The following is a 24,383-nucleotide window of genomic DNA, read 5'->3' on the forward strand; positions in this document are numbered from 1 at the left end:
TGGGTCTTTGGCTGCGTGGTGTGTCGGGGGGGGGGGGGGGGGGTGTTAGATATGCTTTAAGATATATGTTTTTCTGTTACTGGAAGAGCGCTTCCTGCCCTCCCATGACAGCAAGTCACAGCCATAATCCTCCACACAAACACCTCACGCATACTTCGCGCTGAGGGGGAAAAAAAACGGTATATCTGCTAGGTCTGTTACATTACAAAGTGCAACAAACAGCGAGGTCATAGCATGAGGTCTATTGTACTGAGCATTTATATTAAAGACAGTGTTCAACCGGAAAAGAAGGTTTGTATATCAGACATTGTACTATTTCAAAAACCTCAATTGAGCTTTACGATCAATATACACCATGAGAACCAGCTGGGCAACCTCTGGGCCTATTCACACGACTGCAGTGCATTAGCATACAGTATTAAACATCTTGCGTTATGGCCATGGCACTGCCACACAGGTCTGTCAGAATGAACAGCATGGCACTGCACCAACGTATGTCACATTCATTGCCTGTGGTAACCGCAACATAATAGTGTCGATGAGCCCTAAAAGATTTAGCAAACAACTAATTGGACATGAGATCAGTTGAAAAGGTTCCACTAACATCTTCTGACTATGGCCAGCTGTTAAATGTCAATGTTAAAGGGACATGGCTAATGCCCATGTCCCATTTTCTATAAAAAGCCATGGACTGGTACATGGACCCCAAGGGGTACTTAAAAAAACAAACAAAAAAAACCAAAAACAAACTTAGTTTAGTTAAAGAAAATGTAGAGATTAAAAGCAGAACTATGAGGCGAGTGATTTTCACTCATCCTCATAGTTCGAGCAGACATGTATCAATGAACCTGTCACACATCAACTTTATAGATCGGGAAATGAGCGAACGCATCCTGCTGCTCGCTCAGTTTCCGATCATCTCCCTGCAGAGATCAGTGACCATCAGTCAGTTTTTTTAATAATTGGGGAGGGCGGCTTTATTTCTTTAAACTTTTCAATTATTTTAATTTTTTCTTTAACCAATTTACTTTACAGTTAGGGTCTTTGGGGAAATATCAGGGGTCTAAACAGACCCCTGATATTTCCCCCTTTTTTATTTTAAAAGGAAGAAGGACGGCAGAGTCCTCAATCTTTTTTTGCAGCTTCAGCACTCAATGAACAGAAAGCACTCAGAGCACTTCCCGTTCATAAATCGGGGACACAGTATCTGTACTCAATTATTTACAAACATCGTAGTGATCAGTGCAATGTTTGAATATTAGAGGGAAATGATCAGCAAATTTCACATATTTGCTAATCATCCTGCAGCTCTCCTCCCCGCACTGCCCGGCCTCCTGACCTTTCTCCTCCCCACTGGGTGCCGGCAGGTGGATCAGTTTTGCCTTCCTGCTGCCGATGGGGGGGGGGGGGGGGGGGGGGGGGGGGGGGGGGGAGAGTAGCGGGATCGGAGGGGATACAACAGACCGCGCAGCATGCTTCCAGCCAGCGTAGAGGAGAAAGCTGCATAGCCAATATGGGGGCATGGGGTTGTGCTCCCCTTAACGCTGGGGCACCGTGCTGCAGAGGTCTGTGTCCTTTTTGACCTCTAGGAGCAAACAGGGATTGGAGGGGAGAGAGCCAATAAAACACTGGCTCCCAGCGTAAAAAGGAGAGAACTAGGAGACCCAAACCAACTAAAATCGATGAGAACGGTTGACCACTTTTCTCACTGATTGGTTGCAGCACTAGACAACAGTAAAGACATGGACATGCTCCAGCAGGATCTGGGCCAGTATCTGCTGTGGGGGTTTTTTCTTGGGGTTTTTCTTTTTTTTTTTTAAAAAGGACAAAGCCTATTCAATGGAATTCTATGAGAAACCAAAATTAAACACTCTTAAAGAGGAACTCCAGGAATCTTAAAAAAAAAAAAAAAAAAGGAGTTAACCTTGTAGTAGGGCTACCCCCACACTGCAATGGTTAACTGCTCATTTTGGCCGGGAGGCTCAAAATTAATACACCCACTGGATCCTCGATACCACCTAGTTGCTACATCGGTCCCCGCTGACGTCATCACGTCTAGTGCCGTCCGTCCATTAATTTGCATTAGACGCGAGGACACAAAGGAACATAGCACAACTGGAGCAGAGGGGGAGAGAGAAGTGCTAACTACTACAGGACCGAGTATCAAAATACACCATATATTTTGATGTCATGGACTGCTTACTCCATTATGTATGCCAGACCTCGTATTTCCATTCAGAGCAACATTTTCAGGATGTGACGAAAGAATCCCAAAATTTATGGAAAAAAAGGCATCCATTTTGACATCTGTGTACATAATGCTAGGCATGAGGAATAAGATGCTCTTTAACATCTTGTAATGGATCCTTTCACTGTATAAAACTTTACCTGCTCCCTGGAAAGGTAACCCTGGCACTCCCTACACCATCGTGCTGGAAAATGGAGAGTTACTCAGAATGTTCTGCAGAGCTGTAATCCGCTTTACAAGCATCAAAAGATAATTGCACACTGCTTTATAATACGTTGTCCTAACTGTTCGGCTGAATGGAAAAGCGGAGTCTGAACCTGCCTGCTAGTAACCTGATCTCCAGCACATCTCCTACCTGACCTTTTAAACATGACAGTTCAATCAGCAGCTTCACTACATCCCTTCTAAAGTAAATTCACAGCCATGAGTACAGTTCTTTCCTGCTAGGGGAACACATTACAAAACCCCATAAACCATGAAAAGAGCATAGAGACATTGTTCAATGCACAGACTAGTTATATTTACAAATTAGGAAGATTTGAACTGCAGATCAATACAGTTTGTGAACAGCAAACCTTTGTTACCTAGGCCACATCTTTACAGTAAGGTAAACGCCTAAACAGGATTACCAAAGCACACAAAGCACTTCTACAAAGTAAAGTCTGTTGCACTGCTGCCTGAGTAGACGCAGAAGAACCTTCTCTTGCGTTACAACATACTAGCAAAGTGATTATTAGTCTGTGGAACAAACTACGAGTTGGTTAAGCCTGTACATGCCTGCCTCATGTTCTCTGGTCTGGAATGCATTGGAACGCATGGAAATGCAGCAAAGACTCATACAAATGCACTGGAACGCACATGAAAGCCCATTTTAGGCAACGAAAAAAAGCAGCAAAAAATGCACTGCACTTGCAGATCTACTCTGGGCATTGTGTGAACATACCCCGTCATTAAAAGCCCAATTTTTAGTTGATGTGGATTAAAAAATTGTAAGTAACTCTTGTTAAGGCTAATTGTCCTGAAATATAGGTTGCATTCAATACCTATTGATTCATCTAAGTTTGAGAGAGCTACTAGCTTGGTAAGGTGTGTTACTTTGTATTTTTAGGAACATACATCTGGTAGAGACTTTTATAGGTTGAAAGGACAGGCACATGATTTTCCTTGCTCTGACGCCCTTGGATTCTCCCTACCTTCTATGCTTCTTGGCTGAACAGAGAAACTCCGGTGCCGCCTCGCTTCCTCTAGCACTGGCTTTGTTGGCACCAGATTCTCTCCTGCCTCTCCCGCGGCTCTTCAAGTTTCCCCTTATGCCACCACCGGCCCTAGGAATGGTCACAATTAGGTCTTATTTTCGGGGTAGGTCTTATATTTTAGCTATTCCCAAATATAGTACTGGGTCTTATTTTCAGGGTAGGTCTTATTTTTGGGGAAACAGGGTATTATATCCACAGACTCTACAGGCTACCTCTTTAACCTGATGAAGCTTCGGCGAAACAGGAAGAATGGACAAAGTACAGAATTATGGATGAATGTGATGTAATTATTGCTATAGGGAAAATGAGGTTAAGATGATGGATCGGTATTGTGTATACTACACATCTGTACGGGTTCCAGGGAGGTTCTATGCCGTCTACATCTATCATTATCATGATTTTAAGGAGTAGTATGACATGTTTTCTTTTATTTGTATGTTGATCATGAATTAACCCTATTAAAAAGAAGAAGTTTTACTATATAGATGACCTAAGTGATCATACAGTTAGCTATACTCCTTTGTATTTCTTAAAGCCACCTAAAAAGCCCCATTTTTAGTGGATATGGATTATGGAATTTAGGGGTGTGGTGTTATCCTATGGAAGACCCATGCACACAGGACTCCTGCATAAAAACAGAAGATATATATTCTAGGAAATATAGGCAAACAAGCTCTCCTGCGTTTAAACTGTACAGTAATACCTTGGTTTAAGAGCATAATTCGTTCCAGAAGCATACTTGTAATCCAAAGCACTTGTATATCAAAGCGAACTTCCGCATAGGAAATAATGGAAATTCAGATGATTTGTTCCACAAGCCAAAAATATTCATATAAAAATTATTACAATACTGTACTGTAATATAATACTATATAAAATATAAAGAAAAATAAACCAAATACCGGTACCTTCGTGGCTGGTGTGAGGGGGACGAGAGAGGAGAATTAATGTGTAGGACGACTTTCACTATCACTAACGGAATCACTGCTATCTCTTGACTCAATAGAATCTTTTTCATTTCGTGAAACCTGAACAAGGAATTTATCCAATGTGACATTGTGTTGTCGTTAAACAGACTCATCGCTCGCACTGCTACAGCCTTATTCGGGTGGCGCTTTTCTACAAAATGTTGCTCTTATTGCAAGACATTGCTTGTATATCAAGGCAACATTTTTCAGAAATGTTTGCTTGTCTGGCAAAACGCTCTCAAACCAAGTTACTTGTAAACCAATGTATTACTGTACTTGTGTTTATACATTTAGCTGCATAAAACGGAGCTAAACTGTTCCTGGTGGTTTGTATAAACGCAGCTAGACGGAATGCACTGTGACGCTGATGAACATCTAGTGTGCATTACATGCTTCCAGATGTGTTTAGAGATGAGCTCCAAATGTATCTGGACGTAACTATTTTGACATCTGTGTACATAAGGCCTGATAAAGCAGCTTGTGGAAACAGGAATACCAACATCTGACAATCAGCAAGTACTGAACTAGCAGCGTTAAATCTCTATAATGAAGGTTACATCTCAAAGTAAAATGGAAACCTTGTGGACCACCTTGGCAAGATCAGTTGGTTTGTACCATTTTACAGCCACACAGATAGGGCTGCAACAACGAATCGATTGAAAAAGTTGTCAACTTTTTCAATCATCGATTAATCGGCTTCCAATTAGTTGGCCCTGTTCACAGCTCCACACACACACACTGTGCGCAGCACCTCCTCCCCACCCGCATCCACACGCCGCACCTCCTCCCCGCCCGCATCCATGATCCGCACAGGGACGCGGGGAGAAGGAGGAGCAGGTGTGGGGGATGATAGCCACCGATAGACAGGCCCGATCTCAGAAGCAAGTTGCTGGAAGACTGCTCCTGTAAGCCCGCACTTCCCCCACATGGTGCTCTATAATGTATTGCTGGGATTTGTAGTCCTCTATAGCTGATGGTACATTGTGCTGTATATTATACATAGGAATACAAATCCCAGCAATACATCATACACTGTATGTATAATGTATTGCTGGGATTTGTTGTACTCTTCTATAGTTGGTGATATTCTGCACTGCGCTGTGTAGAGGACTACAAATCCCAGCAATAATACATTATACAGCGTCATGCGGAATTCCACCAGCTATAGAGGAGTACAACAAATCCCAGCAATAGTACATTATACAGTGGTGCAATGCCGAATACCACCAGCTATAGAGGACTACAAAACCCAGCAACAGTACATTATACAGCGCAATGCAGAATACCACCAGCTATAATGTACTATTGCTGGGATTTGTTGTATTCCTCTATAGCTGGTGGTATTCTGCATTGTGCTGTATAATGTATTATAGCTGGGATTTGTAGTCCTCTATAGCCGGTGCCATTCATTGCTGTATAATTTTACACTTTCCATTTCACTATATTGCACACCACACTATTTGTTTTCTTTTTTACTTCCACCACTCGAAGCTTGCTCCTGTGATGGACTGCAATCTCAATACAAACTAGTAGTCCCATCACTGGAGCCATGTTTTAAAATGTATTTTATTGTTTATCCGATTAATCGAACTTAATAAATCGGCCAACTAATCGATTTTGAAAATAATCGTTAGCTGCAGCTCTACAATACATTATACAGCGCAATACCACCAGCTATAGAGGACTAGAAACCCCAGCAATAGTACATTACACAGCGGCAATGCAGAATACCAACAGCTATAATGTACTATTGCTGGGATTTGTTGTATTCCTCTATAGCTGGTGGTATTCTGCATTCATTGCTCTATAATTTTACACTTTTTTCACTGTATAAACACCATGCTTTTTTTTTTTTTTACTTCCAAAGCTCCAAGCTTGCTCCTGTGATGGACTACAATCTCAATACAAACTAGTAGTCCATCACTGGAGCCATTTTTTAAAATGTATTTTATCCGATTAAATCGAACTTAATCGGCTAACTAATCGATTTTGAAAATAATCGTTAGCTGCAGCTCTACCACACAGACTCCTAAAGGTGCCCATACACCTTACGATTATCGTACGATAATCGTATGCGATCGACTTTTCGTACGACAATCGTAACGTGTGAATAGAGTGCCCGACCGATAGTACTGTACAATCGTATGACTTTTGACGGTCAAGCATGTTTGAAAACTTTGGTTGATCGTACGATGTTCGCATGGTTGGTGGCGTTTCCGTCCGTCAAAAGTCGTACGATTAACACTGTGCATGCGCAAACGAAAATAATTGCGGTCAATTACCGCAAGTCGTCCAGGTGTTTTTTTCTAACTACCGCTGATTGAACCTTGCGATAATCGGGGCAGGATGGGGCCGTCGTACGAAAATCGTACGACAGTTCGATCATCGGACGAAAAGTTTCGTCCGATAATCGTAAGGTGTATGGGCACCTTAAGTCCCAACCAATATTCTTTAAACATGCAGGCAGCTCTTGCATAAGACTTATTAGCACAGCTGTAGAATCTTCATTGTATAGAAACTCAAATGCAAAACCATAAACAGACAAATTATTAAAAAGGTATAAACTGTTGGCTACATAGAACCTCAGGAGAAAGGCCTCACCCTTCACTAACACAATACAGATAAGCCAGTACTATTGTACAATAGATATGGGAAATTTGGCAAAAATGCTCTGAACAGCTCATATCACATTAAAAAAAAAAAAAAAAAAACACGCCCTTATCCTGCTAAAAGACAGACTTGATTTTCAATTATTCCACAAACTTCACAGACTGCCCATAAATCTGGCATATTTACCTCTAATGCAGCAAGTCCTATGTCTTGCTGGTTAAAGTAGAGTCAAAATGTACTTTTACCCCAATCCTTAGAGCCATGCTGGCTCTATAGATGAAGAAGTGATCACAAACCACTGATCACTGAATGCAATGTGTTCTGTGAATCGAGGGCTGAGTGAATGATAGATTCCCACTGCTGGAGTGAGGGCAATAATTCTAGGTCCATCTTCATGGATAAGCTTTTAAAGCGCCACCTATGGACAAATGTACAAACATGTACCTTCTTCTGCAACACGCACCATGCAGTTTTTTTCAACTGCGATCATGCACACTTGCACAGGCGGTATTGCGGCGGGAAACTGAATTTTTGGGGTTGCATTAGAAAATGTGCGTGATGGTGCGGGCACGCGATTCCGTGCACAATTACCCTGGGGTCACGAATCACCCTAGTGTGAACCTAGCCTCAGCTCTAAATAAGCTCAAATCTGTTTTATTTTTCTCCAGCCACAACTTGCTGCCAGAGGGTGGCTACTTTTCTTCTCCATCTGCAAGGAGCTGGGATTTCTTCAGCTCTCCCACACTAAAGCTGGCCATGCACCTTACAATTCATCTGCAAATATTCCGTGGTCAGATGGAAAAAGGTGCAATAGATTCCTCCATCTACACTTAACTGTGCACTTTTTCCATCTGACCACAGAAAATCTGCAGATAATTGTAAGGTGTATGGGCACCTTTACATATGATCTGTGATTCCTCTCCTCCTGGCTTACTAAGGAGCGAGTGTAGGGGGGAGGAGTGAGCTGTCAACAGCCTCATACTTTCATCAGAGTCTCAGCTCACATGGTGAATCTAGTCACAGAGGATACGGCTCCTACATTTGAAATAAAGTGTTTCTGTGTAGATTGTTGTAAACCTGATGTTTGTTGTAAAGCGGTTGTAAGTAGTTTTGGTAATTCAGAGCATTGCAGAAGAGATTACAAGCAGTGACACTGTCACAGTGTGTATAGTGATGAGGGGGAGGCAGCTGTGTGCAGTGAGAGAGGATTCTGTCTCATGAGAGTTGTAGTCAAAGAAAGATGTGCACATGACCAGAATCAACGTGCACGTGACCAGAATCAACGTGCACGCCTCTTCCTATGGGACAGGAAGTGTCAGAGGAGAGAAGAGCCATGGGAGCGAGCACAGCAGACTTTTTAAAGGGATTAAAATAGTAAGACTTTATTTTAAAACATAAATAAATGTGGCTTTGGAGAATGATCATTGTGTAGATTTGTACAAGGAGAAAAAAAGCTGAGGGTTTTGTGTCGCTTTAACACACCATGACAAAAAGGGACTGTGCTCTGTCAGACATCTTTTTTAGATTGCCAAATCAATGTCAGGGATGTCTCCGACTACAACAGACTCCTGTAATGATATCAGTCTGAACCTCCCACTGGGCATTCAGTTTAGGATATTATACTGCATTGGTCTGTCTCGGTAACTAGAGAACAGAAGCAGGGTCAGACTCCACAATGTTGTTTGCTAAAAATATGCCCATATTATAATTTACCTGAAGCGTATTTTGTCACCTTTAACAGAAGCAGAGTTTCGCTTTAAGCCAATGCTCATGGAGGAATGGCCTTGTTCTTATTTGTACAAGTGATAAGCTGCATGGAAAGATGCCCATGTTTGCTCTCACACATAGCTATGGCAGTAGAGGAAAATGCATGCGTATGATTGCTAAGGTTCATGTATCAAGTTACTGACATTTAGCATTGCTTAATATTTATAAAGACATACTGGAGAAAAGACCATCTGGATTTCCTGAACAGATCCACCGGAGGGCATGAACAAAAGCAGCATTGCTAGGAGCTAGTGACGTAAGACCTCTGAAGAGAAGATAAATAAGCTCTAGTGCTGGCTGTATATCTGAAGCTGCTGTTTCACTTGTGCGTGGATTTACAAACCTGCCACTTCATGTGAATTGAGAAATCAAAAAAAAAAAAACAGTACAAGGCTCTACTTAAATCTAGGTAGAAACATCTTACAAAAGCCTTTATAAGCTTGGAGCCAATTATCACATTTAGAATAATCATGTGCCTAAGGAGCAGTAGGAAAAGTGCTTTTAAACACCCAATACAAGAAATACCATGATTTTCAATGGCCCCTGTTTACACCCGAGCAGCAAAACGCCAGCAAGAAACCACTAAACGCCGAAAAAAAAAAAAGTATGCAAGCTTCTTTTCAAGCTTGTTTTTGTTCTATAGACTTCAATGGAAGTGTTTGTCAATTGACCTCAGTTTCGTCAGCTGCCAATCAAAACGCACATCTTCATTTGTTCACGTTTTCATACAGGTAAAAGTGTGCCAAATGCATGCTGAACCCGCAAAACTCAGGGAAAAAACGCATTTTGCCATGCCTTAGCGGAACACACCCAAAACCTGCAATACTCATTAGGCCATTATGTTAATAGCCCCCCAAAACAGCAGGCAAACGCATGGTTTCCCACTTGTTCGTGTGAGAATGCATGTAGCAGATTTTGCTACATGAGCAACTTTTTCTGCGTTTGCCAGAAAATAAATGGGAAATGTGCACCAAGTGCAAGAAACAAACACCCACAAATGCATGTCACAGTTACACGCGTCCCTGCTACAAGATGGTGTGACCAGGGATGTCATCCCAAGTGTCCTGTAACTAGTAGGATCTTCAAATGGCAACACCAGTTCTGGTGATATCAGAGGGGATGCCTCCATATTTGAGGAGACTCACCCAGCCTGAGACTAGACAGTGAACTGAGAAGCAGCAGGCTGATTAGCTCATGTAACGTATCCACACATATGCACTGTAAGCACAACTGATTGGCCTATTGAGCACTTTTGTACAGTGGAGTGCATGGGAAGGATACCATGTCAAATTCAGGTACTTACACTGCCTGCAAAAAAACCCCCCAAAAAAACAAAACCCACCACACAAAACATTAACAAAGTTGCATCAATTCGGTTCCCTCTGCTTCAAAAGGACAACGTTCCTTTTATGTTAGGAAAGATCGCGTTTAAGTGTACACACACACACAATATCATTGCTTAAAATATCGATTTGTAAAAAAAAGAAAAAAAAAAAAAAAGGATTCTCACTGCACTATGGTTTATCTAGAGACATTAGCAAAGCAGCAGCTGTCCGCTTTTCAGCTCCCTTTTAGCTGACTAAAACCTCCAATGCTGCCATCCAATGAGGGAATGAACCACTCTCTCATTCACTTGTGTTTACATTTCAGCTTGAGCTTTTTAGCTTTGTAAACAGCATTTTCTCTCCCACAAAGGAAGGCCTGAAAATCAGATCACTGCTCTATCTCCTGACTGATGAACATAACATTCATATAGAATATTTCATTATCGCTGGGAAAAATCATTAGTTCTAACCATAAGCAGCATGGCATAGCAGGATGTTTAAAGCCATGAGAGTTCTTCCTCTACCCTCATATAAAAACTCCCAACTACGTAGAAGAAAGCAGTATTTTGAAAACCCAACATGACGGAAGGAGCAAAACCGGTTTTAATAAAGAATTAAACTGTGCCTGAAGAAGTGTACCTATGAAACAAAGTGACCAGTTCAGTTGAAAAGCAAAATGCCTCTCCCCTTCCCAATTAGAGATCTTCCACACTGCCAGTAGCTAAAAGTGACAGCTGTGCACATAATCACCACATTCAGTATCTGCACTGAACCCACAACCCAGCAATCACATCTACCCCCTGACCTCACTTCCTCACACACAAAAAAAAAAAAAAACCAGAGTCACAGTACAAATTTACAATTGAACAAAAAGGAAATATTTCCCTCTAACAATTACAGTTAACCAAAAAAATAATTTCCAGATTAACACTTTCATTGTAGCCTCATGATATAGTATCAGTTCAATTCTCCCCCAAGACTGGTGTCGGATTCTGTTGCTGGTCTCATCACTCAGTGGCAAGCAGCAAAAACAAATACCACAAGCCCTCTGCTTACTGCTCCTATTGTGCCTTTGAATGAACCTAATAGTGCCTGGTACAAAGTAGTTTATGCAGCATCAGTCCTGAAAGTGCTCACTTCTGGCAGCACCAGTTGCTAGGGCTAACCGAGACCAATGACTAACAGGATTAAAAAAAAAAAAAAGGTGAAGAGTTTGGAGAAGAAGAGAACAATGATAGGCCAAAAATATCTGATTTGGAAAAATTCTCTAATTCAACTCACGTTCCAGTTCAGCTATATTGTTCTAGATCAGGGGTGCCACAATTGTGTGAAGATCTACTTTTCAAATGACGAGCTACATAAGAGCCTCCAACGGGGGGAAAAAAAACTCTCTCCTGGCTTTCTCCTTGCTGTATCTTTTGTCTCTCCCTTGGCTGTCTCTCCCTTGGCTGTCTCTCCCTTGGCTGTCTCTCCCTTGGCTGTCTCTCCCTTGGCTGTCTCTCCCTTGGCTGTATTTTGCAAACAGTGTAGTGCAACAGGCTGTGTAAACTAATATTCTTTGAGGTAATACATAGCAATTCAACCACCAGAAAGGTGACAGGGAGCTTGGCTCAGCAGACTCAGGCTAATAGGTAATCATGTGTACACAGCTAAATATACCAAAATGGAATAAAGGGGCCGCCATTCACACCCTTCGTGATCTACCAGCATCAGCTTTGAGAGCTACTGGTAGATCACGATCTACCTAATGGGCACCCCTGTGCTAGATTGTTCACTTCTCCTGACAGCTGTCTCTCCCTTGGCTGTCTCTCCCTTGGCTGTCTCTCCCTTGGCTGTCTCTCCCTTGGCTGTCTCTCCCTTGGCTGTCTCTCCCTTGGCTGTCTCTCCCTTGGCTGTATTTTGCAAACAGTGTAGTGCAACAGGCTGTGTAAACTAATATTCTTTGAGGTAATACATAGCAATTCAACCACCAGAAAGGTGACAGGGAGCTTGGCTCAGCAGACTCAGGCTAATAGGTAATCATGTGTACACAGCTAAATATACCAAAATGGAATAAAGGGGCCGCCATTCACACCCTTCGTGATCTACCAGCATCAGCTTTGAGAGCTACTGGTAGATCACGATCTACCTAATGGGCACCCCTGTGCTAGATTGTTCACTTCTCCTGACAAACTCTTCACCCTTTATGAACATTGGGGTCTTGCATGGTTATTCACTAAAGTCAACTTGTCACACCTTGTTCATGTTCACCAGGCAGTTTGTTCGTTCCATTATAATAGGTTATAAAATTAAATAAGGGGGGGCACAACAAAATGAATTGGGAAGGAAGAGAATCCAAGAAAGTAAAAAACAAAAACAAACCACATACAAACCCAAATACACATATTAGGACACCATACGTAATGTAGGCAGTCCCTCTGCCAGACACCTTACGGGTCTAGGAACATTTAGTATAGCACTGAATAGTCCATTTACAGTTCTGTGCACTAAAATATTTAAGTGTATTTTATCCTTTGTTTAAGCAATTTGCATTCAATAGATCCTGCGCATTTAGAAGATACACACTTAAGGTTGCTAATATAAAAACTTTGAAGGATGTAAGATGCATGTGACACAGCAAAACTGGAACAGCCACATGAAGCGTGAAGTGGGAAGCAGCACAGAGCAGTGAAATGATTGAAGCCCACTTATATTTCTGGACTACAACATCTAGAGCAGTTTATTTTCCTAAATTAAGCCTGCTCTTGAATGAAACTATAGCATTTACCTAAAAAGTATGAAGCAACATGTGACATATATGTATTATATATGTATGGCCTGCCCCATACAATAATATAAAAAAAAGGTGTAGTAACATGTGCATTAATGCAACACATCAGGATGCCAAGGTATGGGCCCTGAGGGAGGAGAGGCCTGACATTAAATGGACGATACCAGATTTGCCGACTGCTCACTACTTAGATCTGCATTAAGGAAGATGTGTTAACACCAGGCAGCAAACCTTTAAGCAGGAATCTAGATCATAGGTCTGCCTTCTGCACACTAATCAAGCACAATTACATGACATAAGTCTGAACCTGGCCTTACTGTCCCTTGTCATGGTGTCACCAGACAAAAATGAGGGAAAAAAATCTTTAAAAAGCAACACAGACACAATAACACAAATTAAAACCTGCCTTAAAATATAACTGGCATTACAGGAACTGTGGGGCCATGTGAGGTACTGTCTGCACTAAGGTTGTAGTAGCCTGCAGAGAACTCAAAGCACATTTTAGGATTTTTTTACTTTACCACAGTTGCAGTGTTTTCAGAATAGAGTCATTAACCATCACAAAAAAAAAAAACCACCACCAGACAAGCATAATTTTAGGTATTTGAACTGGCACTAGTGGTTTGCCCAGAGATTAAATATTGTTGACACTAAAACAGAATTACATATGGGTCAGAACCACAGAAGAACACAAGCTCATGGAGAAAGTACAATTTTGAAAACTAGATCTAGTTATTCCAGAGTGATCATTCTGACAAGTTACACACCTCAGGAACGCTCTGTCCAGTAAAATGAACCAGAAGGGGGAGAAAAACGTGATCCATCTCCCAAAGACAATGTCCCTATTTTGTGAATGTAATCCAAGCTGTCTGCATGAAGTGGGAAAATGTGAGCAGTGTAAGATTTCTTTGGAAGCACTGACAATTTAGACAGTGTAGGAACCTTCAGACTGCTTGAATTCATGCTTTTTATGTGAAGTGAATCACTCTTCAGAAATTCTTCCCCCAAGTCCCAGCTGACTGTGTGTAAACAAGAACCAAGAAGAACAAAGAGGGAATTGCACAACGGGTCACTAAGCCAACCTGCACGCTAAGGAAGACGTGCTGCACAACCGACAACAAGCTGCCCTAAGTGCCGTGTAACCAACAAGCAGCCTTCCAATAACATTTCGTTATGGTGGTATAAGCTGGTAAAATACAGCAATAGGTCAGCAGTGAAAATCCCATACAGGGAGTGATGTAGCCCCTTCGCAGGGGAGGAGGGTAGTATAGGACATGTGTTTTCTGAATGTTTTGCATGCCAATAAACAGGCGATACTGGAAAGTTCCTAGAATTACCTGAAATTTTTCTGACTTGTTTACATGGGCTTTGGCATACATAAGCAAGGTTCTGCAAAGCATTTGCAAAGTTTTCTGCAAGATTGAAACAGTTTTGTTGAAGCCATTAAAGAGGCCCTGTCACAAACCTGAAAATTCTAAGGCAACAACGACCCAAAGCATACATCAAGTCATCAAAAGAATGGCTTCACAAGAAGATCGAAGTTTGGAATGGACCAGCGAGATCCCAGACCTGAATCTAATTGAAAATCTGTGGGGTGACCTGGAGATACCCTCACAATCCGACTTCTGAGATTTCCAAGGCAAGGTGTGCCGTGCTATGCCATGCTGATAAGCCTCCTACCCCAAAAGACTGAAGGTGGTCATAAAATCAAAAGGTGCTAACAAAGTATTAAGTTAAGGGTGTGCATACTTATGCAACCACATTATTATAAGGTTTTTATTTTTCCCCCTTTAACCCCTTCGTGACTGACGACGTACAGTGTACGTCGCCAGCATCGGGGCTGTTTAAACAGACTCCCAGCGGCAAAAACTCTGTTTAAACTTGTAAAGCCGACTGTCGCCTATAACCCCGATAGGCTCCTTGTGCTGCTTCTCCCTCCAAGCACTACTACAAGGACTGCAAGAGGCTGTTGCCAAACCAAACCATAACATTGTCTGTGAGGGTGCACACTGCTCCATAGACTTACCTTGTGTCTCTCCTCATCTCCCGGCCGAACATCTAAACTGCGCACACATCCACCCCAAGATCCTTTGCAGCTGCCAGATAAATTTTCAGATGTTCGGCCGGGAGCGCGCGGCGCAGACACAAGTATTCTCTTTCAAAAAGTTTTTTTTTTTAAATTGTTTTGCATATATCTACTGCTTGCTAGCAGTAGATATATGCAAAAATATATGAGGGTTTAATAACCTTTTAATTATTTATTAAAGTGACCCAGCCATTGAAGGCTCACTTTTACCCATTAGGTCACCCGTAAAGGAAGAGGAAACACTTACATTTCTGGATGCCACTTCTCTGCTCCCAAGCATCTGCATAAATTCTAAACTTCTGGATGTGTAGAATACTTGCAACCCCACCAGCCACCGCCGCTCCCCCAGCTATACTACAAAAGGTATTCGCCAGCAGGAAAACCACTTGCCTGACAGCTTACAGTTACTTGCAGCAACTGGGGAGCAGAGATGTGGAGGCCTTTCAATAAAGGGGCAACTGGACAAGTATATTCCCTTTTCTTTATAGGCTTAAAGTGACACGTTATAATCGACTCAAATGAATGCAGCTCTTTCATATATTCTAGATCTACCTGGAGTTAAACTTTGAGTGCCACTTAAAAAGATGCTGTTAGCAGGCTTCAGAAACCGTTAGCACTACTTAAAGCTTGTTGAAAGCCTGCTAGCTGATAGTTTAATATGACAGTCAGCACTCCTATTAGGATTTGGGTTTAACATTCTCAAACTGGAGCTGAACGTTACTTCAACAAAGCTTGCCAAAAGCTTTGTGTATGCTTTGTACAAGTTTGCCGTTCATGCTGCTAAACCCTGTTAAACAATCTTAAAGCTATTGCAAGAATGCAGAACTAGTTCAGGGTGTATTTTATCATTGTACAGAGGGGAGCCTAAAATCAGCCACATTACTAGAGCTGTGCAAACAATGAGAAAGTCTCACACATCCTGGGGCAAGATATCAGTCTGGATATGGCAGACTTGCATAGAATTTGATAACTAGCTTGGGTCCCTGAATAAGATAATTTCAGTGTTAATACTGAAGTTGGGCTCCTTTTTGTATAAAATTTCCTGCAACCAGGCAGAAAAAAAACCTGCACACATTTCAGTCGACGTTTAGAGCAACACCTCATAGCAGAAACAGTAGATCCCTTTTATAGAAAAAAAAAAAAAAAAGAATTGCACAGTAAGCAGTTTCCTGTGTGGGATTTTTTGGGGCATTAAGCCTCTAAGGTCTCTTTTCTACTCTATAAAGCCTCCCTAATCAAGGCAGGCAGCAGTGATTAATCCTGTCAAGCGAGAGCCCAGGCACGTACTTTGCCTCTATAAGCTAACCATGTGACCACATTTAAAGGCAAAAAAGGCCATAGCAAATGCTTTAAGGGCAGCAAGCCATTGTTACCTGTAAACGTAGCATCATGAGCAGCCTGCACCAAGCATACTTTGTTCATTATAGAACATAATCACTACTTTTCCATCAGAGCTCTACTATATAAGTGAGCGCAAGTAGCTAGCAGTTTTAAGTTAATTGATCAATAATCAATAAATAAATATCTAATACAGAAAAAAAAAACCAAAGCTTAGCTTTTTTTGTAATCTCCTCTGAAAGTGGTAACCGGACATAACAGAAAACATAAGGGCTTGTTCACACCGAATGCGGTGCGTTCCGTTGTACTGCAAAAACAATATAGAGTAAGCAGCATTTGTTTGCGTTTGCAGTGGAATCTTCCGATCGCACTGTGGGTGCCACGCCCCCTCTCGCCCCAAGAAAGAGGGACGTTTTGTGAGGGATGATGGTGCGTTCCAGAAGCTACTGCTCTGGAACGCACTGCAATTGGTGTGAACAAGCCCTAACAGAGCAATAACTACAGTTATTCTAGCAGCAGTTGCTTTAAGGTCAGAAGAGTCAATACTTCACTCTCCCACCGAGCAGATCTGCTCTGTATTGGGGAGATACTGATGTTTGAAGAATCAGAACGTCTTACTTCCTGGTGTATCAGATGCCCTGTTCTGCAGCCAGCGACTCAGACACAGGTACATTTTTAGATATTAGCTAACTTTTGTATTTTTTTAAATGTTTGGGCATATATCTTCTGCTTGCTAGCAGTAGATGCATGCAAAAAAAAGAAGACTGTAGTACTACTTTAACCCCTTGCCAAATTACGGGCGGACGCTTCCCGGTGGGTGGACATACAAGTATGTGATTTTTTTTTCTCGGTGTGCGACCAGCAACCCCCCCTTTGCCAGTAGTTATCCCAGGCTCTACAACCCCACCCCCCCACGGGTACCGGATCGGCACAGTGTGGTGTGGTGTGCAATATAGTAAAATGAAAAGTGTAAAATTATACAGCAATCAATGAAGAATGACACCGGCTATAGAGGACTCCAAAACCCAGCAATAGTAAATTATACAGCACAATTTAGAATACCACCAGCTATAGAGGAATACAATAAATCCCAGCAATAGTACATTATAGCTGGCGGTATTCTGCATTGCGCAGTATAATGTACTATTGCTGGGGTTTCTAGTCCTCTATAGCTGGTGGTATTCCGCTGTATAATGTATTATTCCTTGATTTGTAGTCCTCTATACAGCGCAATGCAGAATACCACCAGCTATATAGGAGTACAAGAAGTCCCAGCAATACATTATAGAGCACCATGTGGGGGGGGGGAGTGCAGGCTTACCTGAGCAGTCTTCCAGCAACTTGTTTCTGAGATCGGGCCTGTCTGTCATCCACCCACACCTACTCCTCCCTACTTCTCCCCGCGTGCCTGTGCCAATCGTGGATTTGGGCGGGCGTTGAGCGTGAGGCGGGGAGGAGGTGCGGAGCGTGGATGCGGGCGGGACTGGCAGCGGCGAGCGTAAGGTGGGGAGGAGGTGTGGCGCGCAGCGTGCGTGGAGCCGTGAATAGGGCCAACCAATCGGAACCCGATTAAATCGATGATTTAAAAAGTTGACAACTTTTTCAATCATTGATTATAATCGATTATGTCGATTAGTTGTTGCAGCCCTACTGATGAGTGGTAAAATCTTTTAAAGCGTCGTCTAGGGCCAATTTCAGGCATGGTAGTTATTTTGCAATTTCGCGGGCACACGCAATTTTAAATAGTTTGGTCTATTTACCCGACATGACCCCATTTCACCAAAAAATTGGTTGCTGATAAATGTTTTATAACAACGTAGGGAAAACAAGTTTGTTTTTCTTCCAAATTTTCGGAACTTTTTTGTTATATAGTAAAACAAAAACCCCAGTGGTGATTAAATACCATCAAAAGAAAACTGTCCCCCAAAACATTATGCATGACGGCATAAATGTCAAAGTACTGCAGCGCTGAATACTGAAAAATGGTCTGGTCCGATGGGGGGGTGGGGGGGGGTTTGAGAGTTTACTACTTTCACACACCATGCAGCAGGGGTGCCAAGTCTTACTACGCCTACTGCTGCCTGAGCAGCACCAAAAAGCTGCGTACTTCTGGCTACGGAGACACATGACAACGCCCCCTACCCCCATAATTCAGGGCTGATGTCCAAGCCACTAAAATGTGAGGCCAAACACTTTCACATGGGGGCAGGTGCATGGGTTTCTAATAGGGATGCACAGATACCAAGTATTTGGGTGATTCCTCATCCAAATGCTCCCAACGCCTATCCTGATACCGGAACTTCCAGTATCAGGAAGCTGGGCAGCGAGACAATACAAACTGCCTGGACTCCTGATTGGCCAGGAAGCTGGCTCCATGCTCTCGTCACCAGGGACATGTGGCTGCCTTCCCGGCCAATGACTCAACCCCCAGCTTCCGGATTGGCTGGGAAGCCGGCTCCATCATCACTTGGTGCGAGGTAGCTTGGAGCCGGCTCTCCGGCCAATCAGGAAGCTGGGCGCCGTGTAATGACTTGCCACCCGGCTTCCCGATGGGTCGGGAAGCTGACCAAAGCAGGAAGCCAGGCAACAAGTCATTACCCACCCCCAGCTCCCTGATTGGCCAGAAAGCAGGGTCCATGCTTTGTCACCTGGTGAGGAGAGCATGGAGACGGCCTCCTGGCTAATATGGAAGCCAGGCAGCAAGTCATGACACACCGCCCAGCTTCATTAGCCAGTTGAAGTCCGTGGTGTTAAACCCCCATCCCATCCAGGCCATTTTTCAGTATTCAGTGCTGCAGTACTTTGACATTTATTCCGTCATGCAACGCTGTAATGAAATGAATTTTATAGAGACAAGATTTCTTTTGGTGGTATTTAATCACCACTGCGGTTTTTATTTTTTACTATATTATGGAAAAATTACCAAAATGTAAAAAAAAGTTTCCCCTATATAAAATGATAAAACATTACCCACTTTGTTAAAATATAAAAGACGGGGTCACATTGGGTAAAAAGACACCAAACATGTCAAGTAGGGATGCACCGTTATTGTATCGGTATCGGTGCCGATACCGAGTATTTGGGTGAGTACTCGTACTCGCCAAAATGCTCCGATACCTAGCACGAGTACTTCCTGTATCAGGAAGCCGGGCTGCACATCATTACACGCTGCCCTGTTTCCTGATTGGTCGGGAAACGGCTCCATGCTCTCTCATCACTTGTGATGAGAGCATGGAGCCGATTTCCCGGCCAATCAGGAAGCCGGGTAGCGTGTAATGACGCTCTGCCTGGCTTCCCGATTGGTCAGGAAGCTAGAAAATCCGGAAGCCGTGTAATGAAGCAGCGCCGGCATTCCGATAGGCCGGAAAGGCGGCATCCTGCTCCCACGTCATCTCATGAATCATAATATTAAGAAACTGACCTTAAATCATTAGTTTGTATTGCTTTAGAAAAAAATGTGACCTGTTCCTTTAAGAAAAAGTATCGGTAATTGGTATCGGCAAGTACTTGATCAAAAGTATCGGTACTCGGTCGTAAAAAAGTGGTATCGGTGCATCCCTAATGTCAAGCCTTAAAATTGCGCGCGAAACCTCAAAAAACGATAATACCCCAAATTGGCCTTAGGCGACGCTTTAAAAGCTTTTACCGCTCATCAGTTTAGTGTTATCAGTGATTGATGACCCTAAAAGTTTGCGGTGATATGCAACGCGTGTAGCGCAATTGCCATATCCGCGCGCTGGTGCACCGGACGCATATTTACATTTATGTGCGTAAACGTGGGGGGACATATATAAATATATATTTTATTTTTTACACTTATTGCTATTACATAGGAGGATAACAATCATGTAGTACATATATACAGCACACACCTCCACTACACTCCAGCAATAGAGTTACAATTCTCCCCTGCTAACATGAATAGGTTAAACCATGATCCATAGTACATAACATGTAGTTGTACTATGGATCATTTAAAGTCACCTGTCCCTTTAAGAAAAAGGATCGGTAATTGGTATCGGCAAGTACATGAGGGGATGTACTTGGGCCTGAAAAAGTGGCATCGGGACATCCCTAATTTTCATGTTTGAGCGTTTTGTAGAGCGTTGAAGGCGCTACAAAACGTACAGGTGTGAACCAGGCCTAATTGTTTGAAAAACTAATGTGATCCGTTTTTGGTACAATAGTTGATGGGAAGTGCATGATAGCAGTTACTGTACAACTGGCCAAATTTGGTTGAATGGGCAGACTAGAAAACTTGCGTGGAAACGGCCAAGAAAAAAAAAAAAGGATTAGTGGAGTTTCCATAATAAAAATCGCAAACAACACTGCACATGCACAAACAAAAATCTGTTCTGTCGATAGACGAAATTTTGCCAGTTAGTATTGCTGACGAACTATGATCGAAATCCACATTGGTCTGTGCATGATGGGCTATTTGTGCAGAAATTGAATGAGGGTGCGATGATGGGATACAGAAAATTGAACGGTAAATGTAAGGTGTATGGCCATCTTAATACACAAGCAAGCTTCTCAAAAAAATGACAGATTTGCCTTGTATATGCATAAACTTAAAGTACATAAGCTAAAATCGCCACAATATTTGAAAACTCTGCTCAGGAAAATGCCAACACAGCTAGAATTATTGGGGAACTTTTATCTAGTATTAACATACATGTGCAGGAGGATTTTTTGTTGGAATTCTTTGCACTTTTGGTTAAAGTTTTAAAAAACGAGTAAACATTGTGTTATGCGTAAAACAAAATAAAAAAATTAATCCAAAAAATAATTGGGGGGGGGGGAAGTAAGTTACAAACTTCCTTTAATAACTTGGTACTATACATCACATATCTATGTGCATTTCTACATAGACAGCATCATTAATGTACCGTATTCTAAAGCAATGCAGGAATAAAAGGCTGTACAGGCCCAAGCCTGAAGAGCTGAAAAGTGACAGCTCAGCAGATCTCTCCCCCATTTTCAGCTAGGACTTTGGCTCAGTTTACTGAATGACTCTGAGACCAGCTGGCACCAGAGAGGAAGTAAAGAACTCTGTACTCTACTAGATATAGCTAAGCTGCTATTACAAAAAAAAAAATGGGACAGAACACCAAACAAAGCAAAATTCAATGTAAACTAAATAAAAAATGGCCAGTCTACCCAAACATTCACTTGCCACATAAGCAAAGCTGCCTTCCAAGCCTCACTGCTTAGACATCGCAGCTGCCAGAAAACCACCACAAAATATGTGAATCTATTTTGCACTCGAAAATGCTGCAGTTTGTCGCAATAAAGAGAATGAACGTGGCGTTTAATTAGGGAAACCGACACCAGTTTTCTGACAGGTACCCTTGTTTCATCGCCGGGTGAAGTTCCAGAACACAGCAGAAAGAAAATCCAAAACAGATACAAGGCCAGTGAATGCAGCCATGGGAGGTGGGAAGATAATTAAAAGCCGTTTAACCAGCTGCCCCCCTCAAAACAGGGTGCTGGTGGTGGTGGTGGGGGGAGGGATGGTTAGAGATAGACTGACAACACAGCATTACGAGTATGCCTGAGCTTTTATAGAAGCTTACTCAGCTTTTCTATACAGGTATGAGGCAAAGCTTACAAGTAGAACGCCCAGGATATTCCACTTATCGTGCCCTACTCAGCACATTTACACACATGTAGCAATCAAAAAAAAATCTATCAGGAAAGTACAATATGGAGTCAGGGTCTACAGTCCATGTCACCTCTGAGGAAAAGTACAAAATGGAGATCAGTCATCTAAAGGAATGATTTATATAAGGGGTGGACACACTAATATGAATTCAGGATCCAGTCAGTCCAATCCAACAAGTTTTATTCAGCAATCTAGAACCATCGACAACTTGGGAAAACCCCCAAGGTTAGGTGCCAGCTGTAATTATAAAGCAGCATTGTGGACCTGGCTCCTGGGATTTGTACAACTCTGCAACACATCAATCATTTGTCACCCTCTTTGGCTCCTGCAGATAACCTCACTTCTTGAAAGCCCAGTTTTTCCCAGCTTATGACATTTAAAGCACTCCATAAAGTAAAGAGTGTGTCTTCATTGTGCTAGAGCCCCCCCCAGTGACATGAAGAGTAGTGACGAAGTCCCGGGCTGTGTGCGGTCAGTGTAGATTACCTGGGAGACCAAGGACCAGCTGGTTCACCTCAGAGGGTGCTCCCTCAGCACCTGCCGGAACCCAGGACACCCCGTCCCTCGCAACGGCCTCGCCCAAGCCCTCACAAGCAACCCATTAACGGACTGATCCACTTTAGATTAAGGAGGGGGGTGTATGATGGGTCAATGCCTCAAAACTTAAGCCAGCCCCATAGGACGTCAGCCTGCATGCGAGACCTGGCACAGCTGACGAATATACGGGGACAGAGTGATGAGTGAAAGGAGGTGACATGGCCCCAGTGACATTCCTCCATAGAAAAACATCTGGTAACCCCAATAACAGCCAGTATGGTTAACAGTCAGGGGTCCCCCGCTGCTTCGCCCCGGCTTACCTTAGTGTTTTGGTAGTTCTCCAAGGCTCTGACGGCGGTCTCAGTGAGTTTAACGTGAAGTACGGTGAGGTTGTCCTGTGCCCCCCTCCCGCAGGACAGCCCGTACCTCCCCTCCTCACTAAGCGCCGCCATCTTCCTCACTCACTCCCTCTTCCCCTCCCGACTCCGAGGCGAGCAGCGAGTTTTGTATCTCGCAACCTAACCTGCTACAGTGTGCACGAACTGAGGCATACGACGCTGATTAGCTAATCGCTTAGCTCCGCCCTCTTAGTTAGGTTAGCGGCGCAAAGCAGTAGGCTTCTCTTTATAGCAAGGGATGAGGGATTTTTTTTTTGTTTCGTTTCTGGACAGGCGTAATCACGTTCAGGGGTGGGCGTGGCCGGTCATGACGTAGGCTTTCGAGGATAGGGGAGCTCATGACGTCAGCGGGTGACGAAGACTCCCCGCTGAGCGGAGGGCTCCAGTGTGTCTGCTGTTGTACTTGTGGGACCACTGACAATGGGGGGGGGGGCTTCTAATTCGATAGAAGACGAGGGCTGTTGTGTGCCAGCCTTTTATCTTCAGAGCTGGACATTGTAGCTAGGAGGAGCATGGTAATGAACTTTGGAAAGCACGCTGTCACCACAATTACTGTGAAAGTAATGATTAACTAGAAGAGTGACAAATACGTGCTGGCCATGAGAACTGGACAGGTCTAAACCATACTGCAAAAGCACTTGGAAGCACACGTAAAACCCTACCCCTGTAGTGGGGCTACCCCAAGCACTGCAAGGGTTAATTATTATTCAGGGTTTATATAGTGCCAACAGTCTCCTCACCCCCCAATGACAGTGCATCCCTCCCTGGCCAACTAACGACAGTACATCCTTCCCTGACCACCTATAGTGCCCTCCCCCGGTTGTTACGCCACTGGTGGTTAGGTTGAGGTGGGATAGGCTTCCTTGAAGAGATGGGTCTTTAGGGATCGCCTAAAGGCAGTCAGAGTGGAAGATAGACGGACAGCTTGGTGTAAAGAGTTCCAGAGGATGGTAGAGACTCTAGTAATCCTGGAGGCGAGCATGAGAGGAGTTGACGAGGGAGCTGGAAAGCAGGAGGTCTTTGGAAGAGCGGAGGGGATAGTTAGGGTGATACTTTGAGGAAAGGTTTGAGATATAGCCGGGAGCAGAGTTGTGGATAACTTTGTAAGTGGTTGTTAATATTTAGAATGTAATCCTTTTAGCTATTGGAAGCCAGTGCAGGGATTGGCAGAGGGGGGTTGGTGCTGGAAGCCAGTGCAGGGATTGGCAGAGGGGTGTTGCAGACACTGAGCGGTTGGTAAGGTGAATGAGTCTAGCAGCAGCATTCATGATAGACTGAAGGGGGGAGGAGCATGTGTAGAGGTAGGCCAATGAGGAGGGAGTTGCAGTAGTCAAGACGAGAGATAACAAGCGAGTGGATGAGTAGTTTTGAGGTTTCTTTGGTGAGGAAGGGGCGTATTTTGGAGATGTTACGAA

The 24,383-nt window shown here is 43.2% G+C and overlaps 1 protein-coding gene across 1 annotated transcript in view; it reads right to left on the bottom strand.

Annotated features, from left to right (window-relative positions):
- The window catches only part of ELL2 (elongation factor for RNA polymerase II 2), a 58,335-nt gene extending 35,232 nt beyond the window's left edge, over positions 1 to 23,103 (bottom strand). Inside the window, exon 1 of the mRNA XM_018560228.1 lies at positions 22,891 to 23,103. Coding sequence (XP_018415730.1) covers positions 22,891 to 23,022 — 132 coding nt within the window. The 5' untranslated portion in view covers positions 23,023 to 23,103. The remainder of the gene's footprint in view (positions 1 to 22,890) is intronic.
- Between the last annotated feature and the right edge of the window lie 1,280 nt (positions 23,104 to 24,383).

Source organism: Nanorana parkeri, unplaced genomic scaffold, assembly GCF_000935625.1.
Source record: "Nanorana parkeri isolate BGI_ZX_2015 unplaced genomic scaffold, ASM93562v1 scaffold441, whole genome shotgun sequence".
NCBI classification, from domain to species: domain Eukaryota; kingdom Metazoa; phylum Chordata; class Amphibia; order Anura; family Dicroglossidae; genus Nanorana; species Nanorana parkeri.